Here is a 27,934-nt window from a genome sequence, read left to right on the forward strand (position 1 = left end):
ACTCTAATGTAATTATATACAGCTCATCATGCATTTCTTACATTGCATAAACCCCATGCATCGATCCGTCTGTCAATCCATCCAACCATCCATACTAACAGTGAGGAACACTAACACACTACTCCCAGACAGCGCTCTCAATCACAGAACTTTATTGAGTCTGAACAACAATGTAAAAGAACTAAAACATAATACAACAAATTCCACACATCATCATCAATAGAATCCCAGAGGACACGTTTCCATGGAGATGATGAACTCATTATTCTGATTGGTCCGTTAAGAGCCGTGACGGGCTGCAGTCATTGGCCAGGTTTGTTTACCTGGTGAAGGAGCGAACGTGTCGTCCCCTCCCTCCTCCCGCTGCCTCCCCCACCGCTAAACTTCCCCCTGGGACCCCTCCCCCCTCCTCCTCCCTGACTCAGCCACGATAGGCCTGTACCCCCACGACCTCGAGGGGCGCGGTCCCGCGGAGCCAGGCGATATGCACCTGGAAAGAGGGAGCGAGAAGAACAAGGGTGACCATCAGTAATTTGTGCATGAAAGTATTATCTTATATTCATGTTGTTCTCTGAATATGTATGTGTGCTTATACAGTATGTACGTGTCCATACGAGTATGTGTGTACAGGCTGCTGGCGTGAGGGCAGGGGACCGCGTGTAAAGTTGCTCTGCCCGCCTCTGGCATCACTGTATGTTCCTCTCAGGGTAACCGGTGGCAACGGACCACTCCATGACGTGCCACCTCGCCCACCCTCACGGCGGGCATTATAGTTACCTAGAAGGGAGGGGGATGGGAAGACATGTTAGTCAAAGTTTCTTTAAAAGACAACAGACCCACTTGTTAGTTTACAGCGATCTGTTTGTGTGTGTGTCAACATACCAGACAGCAGCACTCCTTTAGGCTGCGGTGGGGTGAAAAGCGTGTCTGCTGGCTGTGGAAAGCAGCCCTGCCTCTGTTCCCAGTGAACAGGCCTCTGGTGGGGGTTTGGGGAGCTCTTAGGGGTCGCTTGGGGCAACAGGCCCAGGGAGTCCCAACATCTTTAAACTCCGCCGCCACAAAGTCATCCACGTGCATGCTGGGAGGCGCGAAGTGTTCTGTTTGCGCTGGCGAGGAAGATGTCGTTGGAGCGAAAGGGCTGTCCCCGAAGCTCCCCTACTCGACCGCGAGGAGCAGCCATCATGTGGGCTCTCTTAGCTGGCTCGATGTAGTCTGACTTACCACTGCAGAGAGGAAGAGGACGACACAGGCATCTTTTTAACATGTGGGTCACATACAATCACATTATGTACCTGAAGATGATAAAAGTGTGTGTACCTGGTGATGAAGGTCTCGTGTTTGTGCTTGCCCAGCCTGAAGCCCTTGTTAGTTTTGGTATGACTGGGAGACAAAGGCTCAGACAGGAAGGAGCGTTCCAGCTCTGACTTCAGGTCCAACTCTGGACAACACTCCTGGGCCAGGCCTAGCAGGTCCACCTTCACCTAGAGACAGAGAGGTTTACACACACACACACACACACACACACACACACACGCACACGCACACGCACACGCACACACACACACACACACACACACAACACCCAGGTGTCTCACCATGTCTACTTCAGCCTCCATGTCGTCGGTGTGGAAGGGGGAGAACCACAGAGCCTTCAGCTGCTCATCCAACACCTCTGACAACACAAACACCGTCCTGCAGGAGAGAACACAGACAGTCAGAACAGGACCCACACAGCTTCGGGTCAAAACTGGGTCCATAGCATGTCAGTGGGTCATTCAAGACAAGCCAAATTCCCCAAACAGATTGAGTTCATACAGGCCATAATTTAAAAACAGTTGATTAAAATTGAATTTTTTGTTAAAAGGTGCACTATGCAGAAATCTCTCTGTCATTTCCTGGTCACTAGTTTTTACCCCCAAGCCATAAGACTCCTGTACAGCTAATCAAATGGTTACCCAGACTATTTGCATGTGTGCCCCCCCCAACCCCTCTTTTACGCTGCTGCTACTCTCTGTTTATCTTATATGCAGTCACTTTAACTATACATTCATGTACATCCTATCTTAATTGACCCGACCAACCAGTGCTCCCACACATTGGCTAACCGGGCTATCTGCATTGTGTCCCACCACCCACCAACCCTCTTTTACACTACTGCTACTCTGTTCATCATATATGCATAGTAACTTTAACAATACCTACATGTACATACTACCTCAATAAGCCTGACTAACAGGTGTCTGTATATAGCCTCACTGCTGTTATTTTCAAATGTCTTTTACTGTTGTTTTATTTCTTTACTTACCTACACACATACACACCTTTTTTCCCACACTATTTGTTAGAGCCTGTAAGTAAGCATTTCACTCTACACCTGTTGTATTCGGCGCACATGATAAATAAACTTTGATTTGATATTGGACATATACCACACCCCCTCGGGCCTTATTGCTTAAGTGAAATATATCTTCCATGACTGTTTCTGCTGTTTGAAGCTGGTGTGCAAAAAACCAAAAGTAAAAGATGCAAAAATTAAATTTAAGAACTGGAAGCATAAAAATAGCGCACATATAACAGACCTACCGCTTCTAGACATGCGTTCAGTGAGAATGGCAGATCTATAACTCACATTTCTATGTGAATTTGTTCAGCTTGCACAAAAAGTTACATACTGTAGCTTTAACGGTATCTATTGGGCCAATAGTGTCAGTGGGCGGTACCTGTGGTTGAACTGGGCCAACAGTGTCAGTGGGCGATACCTGTGGTTGAACTGGGTCAATAGTGTCAGTGGGCGGTATCTGTGGTTGAACTGGGCCAACAGTGTCAGTGGGCGATACCTGTGGTTGAACTGGGCCAATAGTGTCAGTGGGCGGTATCTGTGGTTGAACTGGGCCAACAGTGTCAGTGGGCGATACCTGTGGTTGAACTGGGCCAATAGTGTCAGTGGGCGGTACCTGTGGTTGAACTGGGCCAATAGTGTCAGTGGGGCGGTACCTGTGGTTGAACTGGGCCAATAGTGTCAGTGGGCGGTACCTGTGGTTGAACTGGGCCAATAGTGTCAGTGGGCGGTACCTGTGGTTGAACTGGGCCAATAGTGTCAGTGGGCGGTACCTGTGGTTGAACTGGGCCAATAGTGTCAGTGGGCGGTACCTGTGGTTGAACTGGGTCAATAGTGTCAGTGGGCGGTACCTGTGGTTGAACTGGGCCAATAGTGTCAGTGGGCGGTACCTGTGGTTGAACTGGGCCAATAACGTGTCAGGATTGGGTAGAGTGGGCTCTGTCTCAGGGGGAGAAGATGTGTCCATAGTGCTCTCCAGCGTCTGTCGCAGACCAATCACATTCTCCAACAGGGTCTCCAATGAATCCTCCTCCTTGCACAGCTTCTACACACACACACACACAACAGTTACTTCCACTACTTCCGACCAGAGATTTGCATTTATAATCATTACTATGCACAAAGTGTGAGTGTGTGTACCGTGATGTGTTTCTCTAGTGTGTTTAGAGGGTGTGTGTCAGCCTCCTCCCACTGCAGCAGAGCCTTCATCTCTGACCCAGTCAGAGCCACAGACCTTGGGGGCGGGACCAGCCCGGACTCTTCCCCTCCACTCTCCTCCCCACAGCAACCCTGGGTATGAGAAAAAGAGAGAGTGACAGAGACGATGATTAATGTAATCCGGGCGGATCGGCCTTCCCATCGGCAGATAATGATTGACTGGATAATGGTTGATCATGTTGAAATGGACTTGTTTGGGGTTTTACCAGAGGGTCAGTGTTGAGGATCTGTCGTAGGAAGTCCAGCAGAGCAGAGAGGAGTTCAGCCGAGTCTTTCCTGAAGGAGAACACCTGTCTCTTCAACAGAGCACACACACTGGCACTGTGCTTCTTCATAGCCCTAAAAACACACATCTTTAAAGTTGAATTCGGTGTTCCACAGGGTTCAGTGCTGTAACCACTACTATTGTCTATATACACATGCTACACTTGCATTGATCTAAATTCCTGGTAGTGAGGAGTGTGTGTGTACCCTTTGAGGTGGTAGAGTCCATAGTCATGTTCTGTGAGGAACATGAGTGTCCTGAGACAGGTGAGGAGCAGAGCGGCACTGCTCTCTCCGTTCCCCAAAACCTCCATCAGAGAGTCGCACACTGATGAGATCATTTCCGTCCTGGCAGGGCATTGGCCAGTTGCTCAGCCTCTGACACACACCCCTCGGCTGGGTGGGGCACCACCAGAGAGATGTCCTAACACACACACACACACAGCAGAGTTAACCCAATGAGTCCCACCGTTTACAAAAACATCTGTAGAGTCAGAATGATTTGAGATGCTTGGCAAAAGGCTGACTGTCAGGAATACAAACACATAACATGTTTAGTCTCTGATGCTCATAAACTACACAAGAGTCGTCAGAAGGTAAAGGGGTTCTTCTACATAGACGACCATAGTAAATCCCAGGACATAGTGTCTATAACACTGTAAGGGTTCTTCTACATAGACGACCATAGTGAATCCCAGGACATAGTGTCTATAACACTGTAAGGGTTCTTCTACATAGACGACCATAGTAAATCCCAGGACATAGTGTCTATAACACTAAGGGGTTCTTCTACATAGACGACCATAGTAAATCCCAGGACATAGTGTCTATAACACTGTAAGGGGGTTCTTCTACATAGACGACCATAGTGAATCCCAGGACATAGTGTCTATAACACTAAGGGGTTCTTCTACATAGACGACCATAGTAAATCCCAGGACATAGTGTCTATAACACTGTGATAAGCTCACATAGTCGCTGTTATAAACTCTGAACAGTTGTCACTGACTAGTTAGATATTCATTTTTCCAGTGAGCAAACCATTTCTGTACTTAGAGCATTCTTATAACTACATTTCTATCGAGTTTTGAACTGTCAATAAAACTCAAGAATGCAACTGTTTATGTCAAATAGTTAGGTGTTCTACTTGTAGCCCTGGTTGTCCTGAAAAGAACATGGTAAAACACTTCATTGTGAGACTAAATATAACAGCTGGACATGCAGATAAATGAAAGTCAGATCAATGTCTTGGGACTGATGGGGTTAAACACCTTTCTCTATCCCTCTACCGCTCCCTCTTACCTGGCTCAGCCTGATATATGACCCCTGCTAGTCTGACACATAGTTCAGACTAAAGAGCATCCACCAAGACCTACATGTTTATGAATATAATACGCAACCAATTCACCCCATACCGCTCCATTGTTATCAGCTAGTGGATGAAGTGCATTAGCTTCATACAATACCAGGTGCTTCGTGTGTTACCTGGTCACACAGTGACTGCAGGACAGTTCCCACCAGCTCTGCACAGTGCTGTTGTGGCAGGGTGTGGTCAGCAGCGGGAACCAATAGGGACAGTAGCAGGGGGAAGACATCAGCCAATTGCTCATCTCCAGGGGTGGAGCCAGAGAGCAAGTGTAACGTTGCAATCTTACAGGCTCTCTGGGAAACCAGGGTGTCGAATAGAGAGAGGAGACGCAGGACCTGCCCCCAACCGGGACTCTTACCCTCCACACTGAAAACCACAACCACACATACCGAAATCAAAACCACAACACACATACCGAAATCAAAACCACAACCACACATACCGAAATCAAAACCACAACCACACATACCGAAATCAAAACCACAACCACACATACCGAAATCAAAACCACAACCACACATACCGAAATCAAAACCACAACCACACATACCGAAATCAAAACCACAACCACACATACCGAAATCAAAACCACAACCACACATTATACAAATCAAAACCACAACCACACATACCGAAATCAAAACCACAACCACACATACCGAAATCAAAACCACACATACCAAATCAAAACCACAACCACACATACCGAAATCAAAACCACAACCACACATACCGAAATCAAACCACAACCACACATACCAAATCAAAACCACAACCACACATACCAAATCAAAACCACAACCACACATACCGAAATCAAAACCACAACCACACATACCGAAATCACAAACACAACCACACATACCGAAATCAAAACCACAACCACACATACCGAAATCAAAACCACAACCACACATATAAATCAAAACCACAACCACACATACCGAAATCACAACCACAACCACACATACCGAAATCAAAACCACAACCACACATACCAAAATCAAAACCACAACCACACATACCAAAATCAAAACCACAACCACACATACCGAAATCAAAACCACAACCACACATACCGAAATCAAAACCACAATCACACATACCAAATCAAAACCACAATCACACATACCAAATCACAAACACAACCACACATACCGAAATCAAAACCACAATCACACATACCGAAATCACAAACACAATCACACATACCGAAATCAAAACCACAATCACACATACCGAAATCAAAACCACAATCACACATACCGAAATCAAAACCACAACCACACATACCGAAATCAAAACCACAACCACACATACCGAAATCAAAACCACAATCACACATACCGAAATCAAAACCACAATCACACATACCGAAATCAAAACCACAATCACACATACCGAAATCAAAACCACAACCACACATACCGAAATCAAAACCACAACCACACATACCGAAATCAAAACCACAACCACACATACCGAAATCAAAACCACAACCACACATACCGAAATCAAAACCACAACCACACATACCGAAATCAAAACCACAACCACACATACCGAAATCAAAAACACAACCCACATACCGAAATCAAAAACACAACCACACATACCGAAATCACAAACACAACCACACATACCGAAATCAAAACCACAACCACACATACCGAAATCAAAACCACAATCACACATACCGAAATCAAACCACAATCACACATACCGAAATCACAAACACAACCACACATACCGAAATCACAAACACAACCACACATACCGAAATCAAAACCACAATCACACATACCGAAATCAAAACCACAATCACACATACCGAAATCACAAACACAACCACACATACCACAAATCAAAACCACAATCACACATACCGAAATCAAAACCACAACCACACATACCAAATCAAAACCACAACCACACATACCGAAATCAAAACCACAACCACACATACCGAAATCAAAACAACAACCACACATACCGAAATCAAAACCACAACCACACATACCGAAATCAAAAACACAACCACACATACCGAAATCACAAACACAACCACACATGCCATAATCAAAACCACAACCACACATACCGAAATCAAAACCACAACCACACATACCGAAATCAAAACCGCAATCACACATACCGAAATCAAAAACACAACCACACATACCAAATCACAAACACAACCACACATACCCAAATCAAAACCACAACCACACATACCGAAATCAAAACCACAACCACACATACCGAAATCAAAACCACAACCACACATACCGAAATCAAAAACGCAATCACACATACCGAAATCACAAACACAACCACACATACCGAAATCAAAACCACAATCACACATACCAAATCAAAACCACAACCACACATACCGGAATCAAAACCACAACCACACATACCGAAATCAAAACCACAACCACACATACCGAAATCAAAACGCAATCACACATACCGAAATCACAAACACAACCACACATACCGAAATCAAAACCACAATCACACATACCAAATCAAAACCACAACCACACATACCGGAATCAAAACCACAATCACACATACCGAAATCACAAACACAACCACACATACCGAAATCAAAACCACAATCACACATACCCGAAATCAAAACCACAATCACACATACCGAAATCAAAACCACAATCACACATACCGAAATCAAAACCACAACCACACATACCGAAATCAAAACCACAATCACACATACCGGAATCAAACCACAATCACACATACCGAAATCACAAACACAACCACACATACCGGAATCAAAACCACAATCACACATACCGAAATCACAAACACAACCACACATACCGAAATCAAAACCACAATCACACATACCGAAATCAAAACCACAATCACACATACCGAAATCAAAACCACAATCACACATACCCAAATCAAACCACAACCACACATACAGAAATCAAAACCACAATCACATACCGGAATCAAAACCACAATCACACATACCGAAATCACAAACACAACCACACATACCAGAAATCAAAACCACAATCACACATACTGAAATCAAAACCACAATCACACATACCGAAATCAAAACCACAATCACACATACCGAAATCAAAACCACAACCACACATACCGAAATCAAAACCACAATCACACATACCCAAATTAAAACCACAACCACACATACCGAAATCAAAACACAACCACACATACCGAAATCACAAACACAACCACACATACGAAATCACAAACACAACCACACATACCGAAATCAAAACACAACCACACATACCGAAATCAAAAACACAACCACACATACCATCAGAGAAGGTAGCAAAAAATATATTAAAAAATTTGATGGTGGTTCTAATATGGACATGAAATATTATCCAAAGCCAATTTGGGATTTATTTGGCTTGCCATCTTAGTTCAAGAGGTGCATAAGGGTGTGTTTGCGACTGTCTTACGGCTGTAGTTCCCCCAGCAGGAATTCCAGCAGGGTCTTCATGATGAGGGTGGCGGTGGGAGACGAGGTCAGCCAGCTGGACACACACACGCCGCAGCATGGCCAGCAGCGGAGGACAGCTAGTTCCACACACACCGAGGACGTCCGCAAACACACCCCACTGCACCCGCAGGTGCATGCTCCACAACTTCCTGGTGTTCAACGCTACAGCCACGTCCTGGACAGAGATCACCTGGAGGGGGACCAGCACAACACACAACTAGAAATCTGTTTCCCTTCGGTTTAGATGTTTCCAACATGAAAGTCCTACAGCTTTCAATCCTCATGCATTGATTAGTTTGTTAAGTGTCAATCCAACGACCTCCAGACTGTTGCTGATGATGGCTGTAGCAACATGAGAAGCAGCAGGTGTGTGTGTGTGTGTGTGTGTACCTGCGTGCTCTGCATGGGCAGGGGAAGTGGCAGCAGTTCAGACAGCAGGGTGAGGCCAGAGAAGAGTCCCTCTGGTGCTTTCAGTAGAGAGCTCTAACACCTCCTTCAGCATCAGAGACCATGTGTTACTGGAGCAGAGTCTCCTCTGTGTGGGTCATCTACAGGGGAAATGATACCCAATTTATTACACGCACGCAACACACACACACACACAACATTATGTTAAAGGTCAATCAGAAAGAGCTCTACCTGTTCGCTGACTCCCTGTGTGAAGGTGAGCAGCACATCTACGATGAGGGCCTGAACTCTGGTCTCCTCCCAGTCTAGACGTTCAGAGGCCACGGGGCTGAACACACGACCATGTGTAGAGTCACCAACGTGCTCGCCACACGCGTGTCCCTGAACTGGAAGGCCCCGCTGCGCAACAGCTCTGTTAGCATGGTCCGCAGCAGCCTTAGCGTGTTGCGCACACGCCAAGGATCATACAGCGCTGTGGGTGGGTCCCATGTGTCCGTGCACACGCCAGGCAGGCAGCAGCACGCTACACAGCTTCTGGAGCACACAAACACACGTGTCCAAGCCCTCCCCAGAAAACAACTGCACCCCTGCTAGACTCCACTTCAGATCTCTCTGCTGAGCCTCTACGGCGGGAGGTGGACAGGCGATCTGGCAGAGGACCCTCAGAGCAGAGATCAGTCCACTTCCTTCTAGAGTCAACACGTTCTGGACGTTCTACAGGGACACACACGGGACAGACAGGACAGAATGGCTTTTCTGTTAGTAATATGACCAATAATACACATTACATCAGCCACACACAGTGCATTCGGAAAGTATTCAGACCCCTTGACTTTTTCCACATTTGTTACTTTACAGCCTTATTCTAAAATTGATAAAATCGTTTTTCCCCCTCAATCTACGCACAATACCCCATAGTGACGAAGCAAAAACAGTTTAAAAAAAATAAACATTGAAAATATATATTACAAAAGTAATAAATGAAATATCACATTTACATAAGTATTCAGACCCTTTTCTCAGTACTTTGTTGAAGCACCTTTTGCAGAGATTACAGCCTCGAGTCTTCTTAGGTATGACACTACAAGCTTGGCACACCTGTATTTGGGGAGTTTCTCCCATTCTTCTCTACAGACCTCCAAGCTCTGCAGGTTGAATTGGGAGCATTGCTGCACAGCTATTTTCCAGTCTCTCCATAGATGTTGATTGGGTTCCGTCCGGGCTCTGGCTGGGCCACTCAAGGACATTCAGAGACTTGTCCCGAAGCCACTCCTGCATTGTCATGGCTGTTTTGTAGAGTTGTTGTCCTGTAGGAAGGTCAACCTTCTCCACAGTCTGGTCCTGAGTGCTCTGGAGCAGGTATGCTCTGTTCATCTTTCCCTCGATCCTGACTAGTCTCCCAGTCTCAGATGCTGAAAAACATCCCCACAGCATGATGATGCCACCACCATGCTTCACAGCAGAGATGGTGCCAGGTTTCCTCAGACTTGAGGCTTGGCATTCAGGCCACAGAGTTCAATCTAGAGCAGAGAATCTTGTTTCATGAGCAGAGAATCTTGTTTCTCATGGTCTGAGAGTCTGTAGGTACCTTTTGGTAAACTACAAACGGGCTGTCATGTGCCTTTTACTGAGGAGTGGCTTTCGTCTGGCCACTCTACCATAAATAACTGATTGGTGGAGTGCTGCAGAGATGGTTGTCCTTCTGGAAGGTTCTCCCATCTCCACAGAAGAACTCTGGAGCTCTATCAGAGTGACCATCGGTTTCTTGGTTTCCCTCCCCTGACGAAAGCCCTTCTTCCCCGATTGCTCAGTTTGGCCGCGAGGCCAGCTCTAGGAAGAGTCTTGGTGGTTACAAACTTCTTCCATTTAAGAACGATGGAGGCCACTGTGTTATTGGGGACCTTCAATGCTACAGAAATGTTTTGGTACCCTTCCCCAGATCTGTGCCTCGACACAGTCTTGTCTCGGACCTCTAGGGATAATTCCTTCGACCTCATGGCTTGGTTTTGCTCTGACATGCACTGTCAACTGTGGGACCTTATATAGACAGGTGTGTGCCTTTCCAAATCATGTCCAATCAATAGAATTTACCACAGGTGGACTCCAATCAAGTTGTAGAAACATCAAGGATGATCAATGGAAACAGGATGAATAAGGCGGTAACGTAAAATTCAAGGGGTCTGAATACTTTACAAAGACAGTCTCTCTCTCTCTCTCTCTCTCTCTCTCTCTCTCTCTCTCTCTCTCTCTCTCTCTCTCTCTGTCTGTCTGTCTCTGTCTCTGTCTCTGTCTCTGTCTCTGTCTCTGTCTCTCTCTCTCTCTCTCTCTCTCTCTCTGTCTCTGTCTCTCTCTCTCTGTGTCTCTCTCTCTCTCTCTCTCTCTCTCTCTCTCTCTCTCTCTCTCTCTCTCTCTCTCTCTCTCTCTCTCTCTCTCTCTCTCACACCGCAGGGCAGCTCTCTAAGCCTTCTACTGTTTTCTTTTTTACCAATGACCTGTCATTGGCATTACACAAAGTATGTGTGTCCATATATGCTGATGATTAAACCGTATACGCATCAGCAACCGCAGCTAATGAAGTCACTGAATCCCTTAACAAAGAGTTGCAGTCTGTTTAGGAATGGGTGGCCAGTAATAAACTGGTCCTGAACATCTCTAAAACTAAGAACATTAAACTTGATACACATCATTCCCTAAGTTCTAGACCTCAGCTGAATCTGGTAATGAATGGTGTGGCTGTTGAACAAGTAGAGGTGACTAATTTACTTGGTGTTACCTTAGATTGTAAACGGTCATGGTCAAAACATAGATTCATTGGTTGGAAAGATGCTTTTTTGACACCACACTCCACAGGCTCTAGTTGTATCTTATCTTGATTATTGTCCAGTCATATGGTCAAGTGCTGCAAAGAAAGACCTAGTTAGGCTCCTGCTGGCCCAGAACAGAGCGACACGTCTTGCTCTTCATTGTAACCAGAGGGCTAATATTAACACTATGCTAAGTCTCTCTTGGCTAAGAGTTGAGAAAGACTGACTGCGTCACTAGGAACAGTGTTTTTTAGAACAAACATTGTGTTGGAAATTCAAAATTGTTTGCATAGTCAACTTACCACAGGACTGACACACAATCACACGCCCCACCAGACATGCCACAAGGGTCTTTTCACAGTCCCCAGGTCCAAAACAAATTCAAGGAAGTGTACAGTATTATACACAGCCATGACTGCATATAACTCCCTTCCATCTTATACAGCACAAGTGAACCGCATAAACCTGGTTGAAAAGACCAAATAAACCAACACCTCACGGCACAAGGTCTCTCCCATGTGACCTACTTGTTGTGCATATGTACTGACGTATGTATAACCAATCGATGCGCACACACACACACGTTAATGTTTTTAAATTGTCAAGTCTTTTGTCTCAAATGTCTTTTTTGTTATGTGTCGTACCCCAGTCAGAACACCAGTCAGACCCCAGTCGGGACCCCAGTCGGAACTGAGTGGGAACCCCAGTAAGACCCCAGTCAGAACACCAGTCAGACCCCAGTCAGACCGCAGTCGGAACCGAGTGGGAACCCCAGTAAGACCTCAGTTGGGACCCCAGTAAGACCCCAGTCGGAACCCCAATAAGACCCCAGTCGGAACCCCAATAAGACCCCAGTCGGAACCCCCGTGAAAACCCCTGTTGGACCCGAGTGGGACCCCTGTCGGAACTCCAGTGGGACCCCAGTAAGACTAGCTGTCGCCATTGAAGATCCTAATAATTCAAATCAAACTAGCTGACTCCATGGTGAAGGGCGTCTCTGCTGAAATCCACCAAGGAGTGGTGCAGAGACCATGCTTTGTGGAATTTAGGTCTGACTATATGAATAAAATAGATTAGAAACGCTTACCGTGTACCTATGTTTGTCCTTTAGTTGCGTGCCTTTCTTTGTTAGCTGAAATCCATACTTTTTCATGTATGGACACTAATCAAATACAACCACCGACTGTTTTCCCGTTGCTGTTGCTCTAAGATGGCAACTCAGCGCAAATTAGCATTTGTCAATTGAATCTCAACAAGGAAACAGTCGGTGGATGTTTTTGAATAACGTTTATTGAAAAAGTATGGATTTCAGCTAACAAAGAAAGGCATGTAACTACAGAGGACAACACAGGTACAAGTTAAGCGTTTCATAATTATAATTTTTTTATCACTCCTTGGGGACATGTAGTGTAACGGCTCACCTGTTTGATGTAGTCTATGAGGCTGGGGATGCTGCCCATCTCCAACTTCACCTTGTCCAGAGGTTCCAGCCACTGACTCAGCTCTGGAACACAACACCAACACTGACAGGATCACTTAGTGTTGCAGTTCACCTTCGCAAGGAATTCTGAATAGTAGTTTAACACGTTTTTTGGGGGGGTACTTTTCTCCCCAATTTCGTAATATCCAATTGACAGTAACGGTCTTGTCCCATCACTGCAACTCCCCTGCGGACTCGGGAGAGGCGAAGGTTGAGAGCCATGTGTCCTCCGAAACACGACCCACACTGCTTCTTGAAACACCGCTCGCTTAACCCGGAAGCCAGCCACACCAACATGTCGGAGGAAACACCGTCCAGCTGGCGACCGAAGTCAGCTTGCAGGTGCCCGGCCCGCCACAAGGAGTCGCTAGAGCGCGATAGGACGAGGAAATCCCAGCCGGCCAAACCCTCCCCTAACCCGGACGACGCTGGGCCAATTGTGCGCCGCCTCATGGGTCTCCCGGTCACGGCCGACTGTGATGCAGCCTGGGATCGAATCCGTCGATGCAGTGCCATAGACCGCTGCGCTACTTGGGAGGCCTTCAACATATTTCTAAGGGGTGATGGGTAGGGCTATGTCATTACAATGATACAGTTGGGTGTAGAAGTATTTTTAAGATGAAGGTTTAGGGACTACCAGTTCACCCATTGTTGATTAGGTTGGTTTGGAGTTATAGGTCAGAGGTTAGGGGTTAAGGTTGTTATAGTCAGGGGTCAGGAGCTACGCACCCTGTAGTTTAGCGTTGGTGTCATCAGCCTTGGCCAGGATGAGTAGAGGAGCAGCGTGTTGTTCCATGTTACGGAGATCACTGGAGTTCTGAACCACCATCAGCACCAGCATACACGCATAGTTATAGGTCACCGCCTTCCGGGCCTTGGCCTCCCCGTGTCCGTCCTTGCTGTGGTGCTGCAGCAGCGTAACCAGACAGGAGAGGTTGTTCTCCAGGCTGAAGACGTGGGCCACAGCGCTCCTCCCAGTCTGTGTGAAGGTGATGAGGTAGAGGGCATGGAGCATGCTCAGTACCTCCGCACTGTCCCCCTCCTCTAGCCCCACCCCTCCCTCCCCGCCGGCAGTCACGTGACTCATCAGCTCAGACACGCTCTGGAGGGCATGCAGCGCCTGCATCAGCCACACCCCCAAACCCTCTTCACCCAATCCGGGGCCCGAGAACCCGCCGTCGCCCCCAGTGACCATAGGCTCCTCTCCCTCAACCTCGGCAATGGTTGCTAGGAGGCGGAGCAGCAGGTTGGTAGGCGTGGGATGGGCCAGCATGAACAGCAGTCCTGATTGGGTGAGAGACAGAAAGTGCAGGACTTCCCTGACGGCGTGAGTGACACCTGTATGCCCTGCCGCCACTGCTGCTGACAACACCACCGCCGAGCTCTCCAGGAAGTGACATGCATGCATGTACCTGTGGGGTGGGGGGGAGAGTTATTAGTACAAATTACTGTGTGTGTGTGTGTGTGCGTGTGTCGGTGTTGTACCTACCTGTACAGTGTAGGGTAGGGGTCGTCTCTCTCCTGTGGACCAGTAATGCGTGCGGTTGTAGGGAAGGCCTTTCCAGGGGGCTGGACCATGGTGTGGGGGGCGGTCTCTAAAAGGTGATGTAACTCTTCTAGAACCCCAGCCAACCTATCCAGCTCAGCCTCGCTGACAGGGGAGGGGCCTAATGAGGTCTCCTCCTCCATGGCTATGTCAGGCTCCTCCCCCTCATCCTGAAATATAACACTGATAATTCTTATATACTGATATACTGTAGTAATTATATGGACAGTAGAACCTCAGTCATAGAAACCCCAGAGTTCCACACTGAACTGGGAACTGGTTATGAAATGGGAAACTTTATCAGACCCTGTTCTTAAAACGCAGATCTCCAGTCAGTGTGTGCTTACCTGCAGAGGCTCGCTCCAGGCTGCCGCTGTCCTCTGCAGGTCAGTCATAACCTCATAGGCGTGGCCTTTCTGAAGAATGGCGTTTCCCGCGGTTACCACACGCACAGTTTCCTCCCCCAGGAACAGCTGCACCAACCGCTGCGGGGGGGAACACACAACCTCAGTTAGAAACACACGCAGCCTCTCTATTATAAGGTCTTCATGTGTACCGTATGTCTATGGCCCCTCTCACCTGGTATCCACTCCTCTCTATCTCCCCCTCCTGTAGGAAGGCCTCCACGCCAGCGGGGGCACTGGTCAGAGCATCCAGAGCCCTTAGGATACACAGCTTCAGTGTGGACGACACATGGTCCACCTGGAGCAGCTCCAGTAGGAGCTCCAGGGCTCCCTCGTGCAGCAGCGCAGTGAGGCCCTGTGGGCACTCAGCCAAGCAGGAAGCCAGCTTAGCTCCAGCTTTCAGCTGCCTGAGGTTTAGAGCAATGGGTTGGGTCAGAGCTATCTCCATGCTAAGACCCTGGAGAGCCCATTGGACCAGAGCTCCAATAGGCCCCTCCCATTCCCCCTGTCCAATCAGAAAGCCCAGCCCTCTAGCGAGCAGCCCTGATGCATGCTCTAGGGCCGTGACCCAGCGGGAGTCACGGTCCTCTCCTATCCCAGCCAGGAGCTCTCTCATCTGGGCAACAACCTCAGCCTCTGCCCCTTCTCCACCTCCAGGTCCCTCTGGACCAACACACACAGCCCCCATAGCCCTCTCCAGCTGGGAGTCGAAGCGGGTCTTGTAGGGAGGGGTGAAGTAGAGCAGTGGGCGTAGCTCTCTTTCATAGGGGTCGTACTGGACTGGGGGCACAGAGGCCAGGTCTTCAGGGGTGTAGTCAATGTCAAAACTGGGCAGCTTAAAACTCCCATTGTCCAAGTCATCCTCATCACTACTGATCTTCTCATAACCATCATCACCTGGAGAGAGGAGGGAGGGTGAGAGAAGGAGGGTGAGGGAGGAATAAATATTGTAAAACAACAAAAACAGCAAAAGAAAAGGCCTCACAACACTCACATAAGTGATAAAACATTAATAATATTAATTACAGTTCACTCAACCAATAGTTAAGAATGTTAAAGAACCACAGCAGACAGGCACAGTTAGTTTGTCATGTAAGGGAATCTGATACTACAGCAGCAACAGCCATGGCTCTAAGCCTTATGATTACAGCTGGTTAGGCTGGTTATAACAGCACTGAGCAGGGTGTAGGGGTCTGAGCAGGGTGTAGAGGTCTGAGCAGGGTGTGGGTTTGAGGGGTCTGAGCAGGGTGTAGGGTTGAGGGGTCTGAGCAGGGTGTAGGGGTCTGAGCAGGGTGTAGGGGTCTGAGCAGGGTGTAGGGGGTCTGAGCAGGGTGTAGGGGTCTGAGCAGGGTCTAGAGGTCTGAGCAGGGTGTGGGTTTGAGGGGTCTGAGCAGGGTGTAGGGTTGAGGGGTCTGAGCAGGGTGTAGAGGTCTGAGCAGGGTGTGGGGTTGAGGGGTCTGAGCAGGGTGTGAGGGTCTGAGCAGGGTGTAGGGGTCTGAGCAGGGTGTAGGGGTCTGAGCAGGGTGTAGAGGTCTGAGGGGTCTGAGCAGTGTGTAGGGTTGAGGGGTCTGAGCAGGGAATAGGGGTCTGAGCAGGGTGTAGGGTTGAGGGGTCTGAGCAGGGAATAGGGGTCTGAGCAGGGTGTAGGGTTGAGGGGTCTGAGCAGGGTGTGGGGTTGAGGGGTCTGAGAAGGGTATGGGGTTGAGGGGTCTGAGCATGGTTGAGGGGTCTGAGCAGGGTGTAGGGTTGAGGGGTCTGAGCAGGGTGTAGGGTTGAGGGGTTTGAGCAGGGTGTAGGGTTGAGGGGTCTGAGCAGGGTTGAGGGGTCTGAGCAGGGTGTAGGGTTAAGGGGTCTGAGAAGGGTGGAGGGGTCTGAGCAGGGTGGAGAGGTCTGAGCAGGGTGTAGGGTTGAGGGGTCTGAGCAGGGTGTAGGGTTGAGGGGTCTGAGCAGGGTGTAGGGGTCTGAGCAGGGTGTGGGGTTGAGGAGTCTGAGCATGGTTGAGGGGTCTGAGCAGGGTGTAGGGTTGAGGGGTCTGAGAAGGGTGGAGGGGTCTGAGCAGGGTGGAGAGGTCTGAGCAGGGTGTAGGGTTGAGGGTCTGAGCAGGGTGTAGGGTTGAGGGAGTCTGAGCAGGGTGTAGGGTTGAGGCGTCTGAGCAGGTTGAGGGGTCTGAGCAGGGTGTAGGGTTGAGGGGTCTGAGCAGGGTGTAGGGGGTCTCAGCAGGGTACACCCTGTCTCAGCAGGGTGGAGGTCTGTTCAGGGTGGAGGGGTCTGAGCAGGGTGTAGGGTTGACCCCGTCTGAGCCCCTACACCCTGGTCTGACTCCCTCAGGGTGTAGGGGTCTGAGCAGGGTGTAGGGGTCCTGAGGGTGTAGGGGTCTGAGAAGGGTGTAGGGTTGAGGGGTCTGAACAGGGAATAGGGGTCTGAGCAGGGTGTAGGGTTGAGGGGTCTGAGCAGGGTGTAGGGTTGAGGGATCTGAACAGGGTGTAGGGTTGAGGGGTCTGATCAGGGTGTAGGGTTGAGGGATCTGAACAGGGTGTAGGGTTGAGGGGTCTGAGCAGGGTGTAGGGTTGAGGGATCTGAACAGGGTGTAGGGTTGAGGGATCTGAACAGGGTGTAGGGTTGAGGGATCTGAACAGGGTGTAGGGTTGAGGGATCTGAGCAGGGTGTAGGGTTGAGGGATCTGAACAGGGTGTAGGGTTGAGGGATCTGAACAGGGTGTAGGGTTGAGGGGTCTGAGCAGGGTGTAGGGTTGAGGGATCTGAACAGGGTGTAGGGTTGAGGGGTCTGAGCAGGGTGTAGGGTTGAGGGATCTGAACAGGGTGTAGGGTTGAGGGATCTGAGCAGGGTGTATGGTGGAAGGGTTTGAGCAGGGTGGAGGGGTCTGAGCAGGGTGTAGGGTTGAGGAGTCTGAGCAGGGTGTAGGTTGAGGGTCTGAGGGTGGAGGGTCTGAGCATGGTGGAGGGGTCTGAGCAGGGTGTAGGGTTGAGGGGTCTGAGCAGGGTGGAGGGTCTGAGCAGGGTGGAGGGGTCTGAGCAGGGTGTAGGGTTGAGGGGTCTGAGCAGGGTGGGTTGGGGTCTGAGCAGGGTGGAGGGGTCTGAGCAGGGTGTAGGGTTGAGGGGTTTGAGCATGGTTGAGGAGTCTGAGCAGGGTGTATGGTTGAGGAGTCTGAGCATGGTTGAGGGGTCTGAGCAGGGTGTATGGTTGAGGGGTCTGAGCAGGGTGGAGGGGTCTGAGCAGGGTGGAGGGGTCTGAGCAGGGTGTAGGGTTGAGGGGTTTGAGAAGGGTGTATGGTTGAGGAGTCTGAGCATGGTTGAGGGGTCTGAGCAGGGTGTAGGGTTGAGGGGTCTGAGCAGGGTGGAGGGGTCTGAGCAGGGTGGAGGGGTCTGAGCAGGGTGTAGGGTTGAGGGGTTTGAGAAGGGTGTAGGGTTGAGGAGTCTGAGCAGGGTGTAGGGTTGAGGAGTCTGAGCATGGTTGAGGGGTCTGAGCAGGGTGTAGGGTTGAGGGGTCTGAGCAGGGTGTAGGGTTGAGGGGTCTGAACAGGGTGTAGGGTTGAGGGGTCTGAGCAGGGTGGAGGGGTCTGAGCAGGGTGGAGGGGTCTGAGCAGGGTGTAGGGTTGAGGGGTTTGAGAAGGGTGTAGGGTTGAGGAGTCTGAGCAGGGTTGAGGGGTCTGAGCAGGGTGTAGGGTTGAGGGGTCTGAACAGGGTGTAGGGTTGAGGGGTCTGAACAGGGTGTAGGGTTGAGGGGTCTGAACAGGGTGTGGGGTTGAGGAGTCCGAGCAGGGTGTAGGGTTGAGGGGTCTGAACAGGGTATAGGGGTCTGAGCAGGGTGTAGAGTTGAGGGGTCTGAGCAGGGTGTAGAGTTGAGGGGTCTGAGAAGGGTGTAGAGTTGAGGGGTCTGAGCAGGGTGTAGGGTTGAGGGATCTGAACAGGGTGTAGGGTTGAGGGGTCTGAACAGGGTGTAGGGTTGAGTGGTCTGAACAGGGTATAGGGGTCTGAACAGGGTGTAGGGTGGAGGGGTCTGAGCAGCATGCCAGAGCACACACACACTGTCTGTCCTGCGGTCACACAGGAGGCCCCCTACCTTCCTCCATCTCTTCCTCCTCCTCACCCTCATCCTCCTCCTCTTCCTCCTCATCCTCAGGGGCGCTACACTCTGTCCGTGCATCGTCCTCTTCTTCCGGCTCTTCATCCTCTTCCTCCTCGCCCTCTTCCTCAGGCTCGGCGTCTGAGTAAGGTTCGTCGGCAGGCAGTGAGCTGCGCTCAGGTGAGACCGCCTCTAGGTAGTCCTCCCCTCTTTCAGTCGGCTCCGCCTTGGCCACTCCAACTGAGACAGTCACCATGGACACCACAGTCGGTTATCAAGGCAACCAAAGAGGGCATCAGGTATACACAGATACAAGCTTGCACAAATACATGGAAACGCTTCTTTTGGCAAGGTTAGCAAGTTGAATATACAGTATTAAATCTGTCCCTGTGAGATGAACATAGAGACGCAGAGAAGTGTGTGTGTTACCGGTCACTGGGACCGGCTCCTCATCATCATCATCTGGTGGGGGCGGTCCAGGAGGGGTGCGGGGGCCTCTGGGAGCTGGTCTGGGGGGACTGCCATTATACTGCTCCTCCTTATCCCACTCTGAGACACACACACACAGTTGAGTCCACCTTGTGTTTTCCTTTTTGCCATGGGAAATATGATAGTATTGTGATAGTGGTATCCTGGCAACTCTACTATGAGTCTTTACTCACCTTGTTTGATGATCCTCTTGAGGCCCGTCTGTTGTTGGGGGTGGGGGAGGGGAGGTGGGGGGAGAGTCCCGGTCGTGACCATGTGACCTTTCTGCTGTACCGTACACTGCCACCGTCAGACTGGTGTACCATCCACGCAGCACCAGACCATCTGTGTTCACCTACACAACACACACACTCACCATTACAAACACACAGCGACACACACAACACAGTTCACCTGTAGAGAGAACAGTGACCTTTCTACAGACAGAGGGGGAAGGAGTCTTTACCTTTCCATTGGGCCTGAAAACGATGGACTTGTTTTCGTCATATTCAAAACTGTAAGGACGAGACAGCGAGAGAAAGAGAGACAGAATTATCACATTTCCATTAGTAGTGGAGCAGGCTACAGTAGAGGGGCTGGTGTACTGCAAGTTCTCTCTCAGGTGAACAACGGCCTGTGAGCGCTTGACTAACATTAGGTTGTGCCTGTGTTCTCGGTTGGAATGATCGATGTGGCATTCTGGGTTCCATATTCTGTTGTGTGTGATTCTGCAGGTGCAGAAACAAGGCTAAGTGTCTGGCGACGCGTCTCGGAGTGAACAAGGACTAAGACAGTAGTCACAGATTGGTCTCTGCCCTGACAGCTTCTACAGGTGAGACTTGAGCTCTCAAATATTTTTATAGACACATTCTGGGAAGTGAAAAATGGGAGGGGTGGGGAGAGAGAAATAGACAGATATTGGGAGGGCAGGAGCAACAGACAGAGGAACAGAGGACAGGAAGAGGAGGGATACAGAGACAGGGATACTGAAGAGAAGTAGAGGTAGAGAGAGGGATACAGACAGAGAGAGGAAGAGGTAGAGAGAGAGGGATACAGAGATTGAGAGAAGTAGAGGTAGAGAGAGACGGATACAGACAGAGCGAGACAGAGGTAGAGAGAGAGGGATACAGACAGAGAGAGGAAGAGGTAGAGAGAGAGGGATACAGACAGAGAGGTAGAGAGAGACAGGGATACAGACAGAGAGAGACAGAGGTAGAGGTAGAGAGAGAGGGATACAGACAGAGAGAGACAGAGGTAGAGAGAGAGGGATACAGACAGAGAGAGACAGAGGTAGAGAGAGAGAGAAAGGGATACAGACAGAGAGAGGTAGAGGTAGAGAGAGAGGGATACAGACAGAGAGAGACAGAGGTAGAGGTAGAGAGAGAGGGATACAGACAGAGAGAGGAAGAGGTAGAGAGAGAGGGATACAGACAGAGAGAGGAAGAGGTAGAGAGAGAGGGATACAGACAGAGAGAGGTAGAGAGAGAGAGGGATACAGACAGAGAGAGACAGAGGTAGAGAGAGAGGGATACAGACAGAGAGAGACAGAGGTAGAGAGAGAGGGATACAGACAGAGAGAGACAGAGGTAGAGAGAGAGAGAGAGGGATACAGACAGAGAGAGGTAGAGAGAGAGGGATACAGACAGAGAGAGACAGAGGTAGAGGTAGAGAGAAAGGGATACAGACAGAGAGAGGTAGAGAGAGAGGGATACAGACAGAGAGGTAGAGAGAGGGATACAGACATAGAGAGGTAGAGAGGAGGGATACAGACAGAGGTAGAGAGAGAGGGATACAGACAGAGAGAGGTAGAGAGAGAGGGATACAGACAGAGAGAGGTAGAGAGAGGGATACAGACAGAGAGGTAGAGAGGGATACAGACAGAGAGAGGGATACAGACAGAGAGGAAGAGGTAGAGAGAGAGGGATACAGACAGAGAGAGGGATACAGACAGAGAGAGGAAGAGGTAGAGAGAGAGGATACAGACAGAGAGAGGGATACAGACAGAGAGGAAGAGGTAGAGAGAGAGGGATACAGACAGAGAGAGGAAGAGGTAGAGAGAGATGGATACAGACAGAGAGGAAGAGGTAGAGAGAGAGGGATACAGACAGAGAGGAAGAGGTAGAGAGAGAGGATACAGACAGAGAGAGACAGAGGTTGAGAGAGAGGATACAGACAGAGAGAGACAGAGGTTGAGAGAGGGATACAGAGATTGAGAGAAGTAGAGGTAGAGAGAGAGGGATACAGACAGAGAGAGACAGAGGTAGAGGTAGAGAGAAAGGATACAGACAGAGAGAGGTAGAGAGAGAGGGATACAGACAGAGAGAGGATACAGACAGAGAGGAGAGAGGGATACAGACAGAGAGAGGTAGAGAGAGAGGGATACAGACAGAGAGAGGTAGAGAGAGAGGGATACAGACAGAGAGAGGTAGAGAGGGATACAGACAGAGAGAGGTAGAGAGAGAGGGATACAGACAGAGAGAGGTAGAGAGAGGGATACAGACAGAGAGAGGTAGAGAGAGAGGATACAGACAGAGAGAGGTAGAGAGAGAGGGATACAGACAGAGAGAGGAAGAGAGAGAGGGATACAGACAGAGAGAGACAGGGGTAGAGAGAGAGGATACAGACAGAGAGAGGAAGAGGTAGAGAGAGGGATACAGACAGAGAGAGACAGGTAGAGAGAGAGGGATACAGACAGAGAGAGGAAGAGGTAGAGAGAGAGGATACAGACAGAGAGAGGAAGAGGTAGAGAGAGAGGGATACAGACAGAGAGAGGAAGAGTAGAGGGATACAGACAGAGAGAGGAAGAGGTTGAGAGAGAGGGATACAGAGAGAGGAAGAGGTAGAGAGAGGGATACAGACAGAGAGAGGAAGAGGTAGAGAGAGAGGGATACAGACAGAGAGAGGAAGAGGTAGAGAGAGAGGGATACAGACAGAGAGAGGAAGAGGTAGAGAGAGGGATACAGACAGAGAGAGACAGAGGTTGAGAGAGAGGGATACAGAGATTGAGAGAAGTAGAGGTAGAGAGAGAGGGATACAGACAGAGAGAGACAGAGGTAGAGGTAGAGAGAAAGGGATACAGACAGAGAGAGGTAGAGAGAGAGGGATACAGACAGAGAGAGGTAGAGAGAGAGGGATACAGACAGAGAGGTAGAGAGAGGATACAGACAGAGAGAGGTAGAGAGAGAGGGATACAGACAGAGAGAGGTAGAGAGAGAGGGATACAGACAGAGAGAGGTAGAGAGAGAGGATACAGACAGAGAGAGGTAGAGAGAGGGATACAGACAGAGAGAGGTAGAGAGAGAGGGATACAGACAGAGACAGAGAGAGGGATACAGACAGAGGTAGAGAGAGAGGGATACAGACAGAGAGGGATACAGACAGAGAGAGGAAGAGGTAGAGAGAGGGATACAGACAGAGAGAGGGATACAGACAGAGAGAGGAAGAGGTAGAGAGAGAGGGATACAGACAGAGAGAGGAAGAGGTAGAGAGATGGATACAGACAGAGAGGAAGAGGTAGAGAGAGAGGGATACAGACAGAGAGAGACAGAGGTTGAGAGAGAGGGATACAGACAGAGAGAGGAAGAGGTAGAGAGAGAGGGATACAGACAGAGAGAGACAGAGGTTGAGAGAGAGGGATACAGAGATTGAGAGAAGTAGAGGTAGAGAGAGAGGGATACAGACAGAGAGAGACAGAGGTAGAGGTAGAGAGAAAGGGATACAGACAGAGAGAGGTAGAGAGAGAGGGATACAGACAGAGAGAGGTAGAGAGAGAGGGATACAGACAGAGAGAGGTAGAGAGAGAGGGATACAGACAGAGAGAGGTAGAGAGAGAGGGATACAGACAGAGAGAGGTAGAGAGAGAGGGATACAGACAGAGAGAGGTAGAGAGAGAGGGATACAGACAGAGAGAGGTAGAGAGAGAGGGATACAGACAGAGAGAGGTAGAGAGAGAGGGATACAGACAGAGAGAGGGATACAGACAGAGAGAGGAAGAGAGAGAGGGATACAGACAGAGAGACAGGGGGTAGAGAGAGGATACAGACAGAGAGAGGAAGAGGTAGAGAGAGAGGGATACAGACAGAGAGAGACAGGTAGAGAGAGAGGGATACAGACAGAGAGAGGAAGAGGTAGAGAGAGAGGGATACAGACAGAGAGAGGAAGAGGTAGAGAGAGGGATACAGACAGAGAGAGAGGAAGAGGTAGAGAGAGAGGGATACAGACAGAGAGAGGAAGAGGTTGAGAGAGAGGGATACAGACAGAGAGAGACAGGTAGAGAGAGAGGGATACAGACAGAGAGAGGAAGAGGTAGAGAGAGAGGGATACAGACAGAGAGAGGAAGAGGTAGAGAGAGAGGGATACAGACAGAGAGAGGAAGAGGTAGAGAGAGAGGGATACAGACAGAGAGAGACAGAGGTTGAGAGAGAGGGATACAGAGATTGAGAGAAGTAGAGGTAGAGAGAGAGGGATACAGACAGAGAGAGACAGAGGTAGAGGTAGAGAGAAAGGGATACAGACAGAGAGAGGTAGAGAGAGAGGGATACAGACAGAGAGAGGTAGAGAGAGAGGGATACAGACAGAGAGAGGTAGAGAGAGAGGGATACAGACAGAGAGAGGTAGAGAGAGAGGGATACAGACAGAGAGAGGTAGAGAGAGAGGGATACAGACAGAGAGAGGTAGAGAGAGAGGGATACAGACAGAGAGAGGTAGAGAGAGAGGGATACAGACAGAGAGAGACAGGTAGAGAGAGGGATACAGACAGAGAGAGACAGAGAGAGAGGGATACAGACAGAGAGAGACAGGGGTAGAGAGAGAGGGATACAGACAGAGAGAGGAAGAGGTAGAGAGAGAGGGATACAGACAGAGAGAGACAGGTAGAGAGAGAGGGATACAGACAGAGAGAGGAAGAGGTAGAGAGAGAGGGATACAGACAGAGAGAGGAAGAGGTAGAGAGAGAGGGATACAGACAGAGAGAGGAAGAGGTAGAGAGAGAGGGATACAGACAGAGAGAGGAAGAGGTTGAGAGAGAGGGATACAGACAGAGAGAGACAGGTAGAGAGAGAGGGATACAGACAGAGAGAGGAAGAGGTAGAGAGAGAGGGATACAGACAGAGAGAGGAAGAGGTAGAGAGAGAGGGATACAGACAGAGAGAGGAAGAGGTAGAGAGAGAGGGATACAGACAGAGAGAGACAGGTAGAGAGAGAGGGATACAGACAGAGAGAGGTAGAGAGAGAGAGAGGGATACAGACAGAGAGAGACAGAGGTAGAGAGAGAGAGAAAGGGATACAGACAGAGAGAGACAGAGGTAGAGGTAGAGAGAGAGGATACAGACAGAGAGAGACAGAAGATTAGAGAGAAAGGGATACAGACAGAGAGAGGTAGAGAGAGAGGGATACAGACAGAGAGAGACAGAGGTAGAGGTAGAGAGAGAGGGATACAGACAGAGAGAGACAGAGGTAGAGGTAGAGAGAAAGGGATACAGACAGAGAGAGGTAGAGAGAGAGGGATACAGACAGAGAGAGGTAGAGAGAGAGGGATACAGACAGAGAGAGGTAGAGAGAGAGGGATACAGACAGAGAGAGGTAGAGAGAGAGGGATACAGACAGAGAGAGGTAGAGAGAGAGGGATACAGACAGAGAGAGGGATACAGACAGAGAGAGGAAGAGGTAGAGAGAGAGGGATACAGACAGAGAGAGGGATACAGACAGAGAGAGGAAGAGGTAGAGAGAGAGGGATACAGACAGAGAGAGGAAGAGGTAGAGAGAGGTGGATACAGACAGAGAGGAAGAGGTAGAGAGAGAGGGATACAGACAGAGAGAGACAGAGGTTGAGAGAGAGGGATACAGACAGAGAGAGGAAGAGGTAGAGAGAGAGGGATACAGACAGAGAGAGACAGAGGTTGAGAGAGGGATACAGAGATTGAGAGAAGTAGAGGTAGAGAGAGAGGGATACAGACAGAGAGAGACAGAGGTAGAGGTAGAGAGAAAGGGATACAGACAGAGAGAGGTAGAGAGAGAGGGATACAGACAGAGGTAGAGAGAGGGGATACAGACAGAGAGAGGTAGAGAGAGAGGGATACAGACAGAGAGAGGTAGAGAGAGAGGATACAGACAGAGAGAGGTAGAGAGAGAGGGATACAGACAGAGAGGTAGAGAGAGAGAGGATACAGACAGAGAGAGGTAGAGAGAGGGATACAGACAGAGAGAGGAAGAGAGAGAGGATACAGACAGAGAGAGACAGGGGTAGAGAGAGAGGGATACAGACAGAGAGGAAGAGGTAGAGGGATACAGACAGAGAGAGACAGGTAGAGAGAGAGGGATACAGACAGAGAGAGGAAGAGGTAGAGAGAGGGATACAGACAGAGAGAGGAAGAGGTAGAGAGAGAGGGACACAGACAGAGAGAGGAAGAGGTAGAGAGAGAGGGATACAGACAGAGAGAGGAAGAGGTTGAGAGAGAGGATACAGACAGAGAGAGACAGGTAGAGAGAGAGGGATACAGACAGAGAGAGGAAGAGGTAGAGAGAGAGGGATACAGACAGAGAGAGGAAGAGGTAGAGATAGAGGGATACAGACAGAGAGGAAGAGGTAGAGAGAGGGATACAGACAGAGAGAGACAGAGGTTGAGAGAGAGGGATACAGAGATTGAGAGAAGTAGAGGTAGAGAGAGAGAGGATACAGACAGAGAGACAGAGGTAGAGGTAGAGAGAAAGGGATACAGACAGAGAGAGGTAGAGAGAGGGATACAGACAGAGAGAGGTAGAGAGAGGATACAGACAGAGAGAGGTAGAGAGAGAGGGATACAGACAGAGAGAGGTAGAGAGAGAGGGATACAGACAGAGAGAGGTAGAGAGAGGGATACAGACAGAGAGAGGTAGAGAGAGAGGGATACAGACAGAGAGAGGTAGAGAGAGAGGATACAGACAGAGAGAGACAGGTAGAGAGAGGGATACAGACAGAGAGAGACAGGGGTAGAGAGAGAGGATACAGACAGAGAGAGGAAGAGGTAGAGAGAGAGGATACAGACAGAGAGAGACAGGTAGAGAGAGAGGGATACAGACAGAGAGAGGAAGAGGTAGAGAGAGGGATACAGACAGAGAGAGGAAGAGGTAGAGAGAGAGGGATACAGACAGAGAGGGAAGAGGTAGAGAGAGGGGGATACAGACAGAGAGGAAGAGGTTGAGAGAGAGAGGATACAGACAGAGAGACAGGTAGAGAGAGAGGGATACAGACAGAGAGGAAGAGGTAGAGAGAGGGATACAGACAGAGAGAGGAAGAGGTAGAGAGAGGGATACAGACAGAGAGAGGAAGAGGTAGAGAGAGAGGGATACAGACAGAGAGAGACAGGTAGAGAGAGAGGGATACAGACAGAGAGAGGAAGAGGTAGAGAGAGAGGGATTACAGACAGAGAGAGGAAGAGGTAGAGAGAGAGGGATACAGACAGAGAGAGGAAGAGGTAGAGAGAGAGGGATACAGACAGAGAGAGGAAGAGGTAGAGAGAGAGGGATACAGACAGAGAGAGGAAGAGGTTGAGAGAGAGGGATACAGACAGAGAGAGACAGAGGTAGAGAGAGAGGGATACAGACAGAGAGAGGAAGAGGTTGAGAGAGAGCGATACAGAGCTTGAGAGAAGTAGAGGTATAGTCGAGAACCACTCTTTGGAAACAAGTGCTTTAATGAATACTTTTAAGTGCTATCCTCTGGGTCCACATTGTACATTTCTGTTGTATATGTCTTTTACACAAACACATTAAATTCAAATAGAATGTACAAAGTGTTACTGACCTGCCCAGTCTGTGGAAGCAGGCGCTGCTGGGTTTAGTGAGGTTGTTGAAGAAAAGCTCCAGCTGGAAGGAATGAGGCGATGTCTCCCTGGAAACACAGACAGGAACAGGATATGACATCACCACTCAGCCCCCCTTTCAGCCACATGAGAGTTCCGGTCTGTCTGGTTACGATTTTACCTCACAAATCGCCCAACTACCACGGCGAGAATGAGGCCAAACTGAACATTACAGCTCTGGGGCCTCATTT

General features: G+C 49.3%; 1 protein-coding gene across 1 annotated transcript; it reads right to left on the reverse strand.

Annotated features, from left to right (window-relative positions):
* Positions 1-421: 421 nt before the first annotated feature.
* Positions 422-27,820, reverse strand: LOC118373890 (protein virilizer homolog). Its single transcript, XM_052512678.1, is given in 32 exon segments — positions 422-490; positions 629-777; positions 883-921; positions 924-1,088; positions 1,091-1,112; positions 1,115-1,223; positions 1,318-1,481; positions 1,596-1,692; positions 3,229-3,383; positions 3,479-3,628; positions 3,763-3,895; positions 4,028-4,166; positions 4,169-4,244; positions 5,306-5,555; positions 8,672-8,734; positions 8,736-8,902; positions 9,103-9,195; positions 9,197-9,235; positions 9,237-9,260; positions 9,352-9,441; positions 9,444-9,564; positions 9,566-9,834; positions 13,346-13,428; positions 14,134-14,816; positions 14,894-15,120; positions 15,298-15,435; positions 15,530-16,251; positions 19,462-19,677; positions 19,867-19,986; positions 20,100-20,260; positions 20,372-20,420; positions 27,686-27,820. Coding segments are annotated over 30 exon segments (4,854 nt in total). The 5' UTR covers positions 20,182-20,260; positions 20,372-20,420; positions 27,686-27,820.
* Between the last annotated feature and the right edge of the window lie 114 nt (positions 27,821-27,934).

The sequence above is a fragment of the Oncorhynchus keta genome, unplaced genomic scaffold (genome assembly GCF_023373465.1).
Source record: "Oncorhynchus keta strain PuntledgeMale-10-30-2019 unplaced genomic scaffold, Oket_V2 Un_contig_9055_pilon_pilon, whole genome shotgun sequence".
Classification (NCBI taxonomy): Eukaryota; Metazoa; Chordata; class Actinopteri; order Salmoniformes; family Salmonidae; genus Oncorhynchus; species Oncorhynchus keta.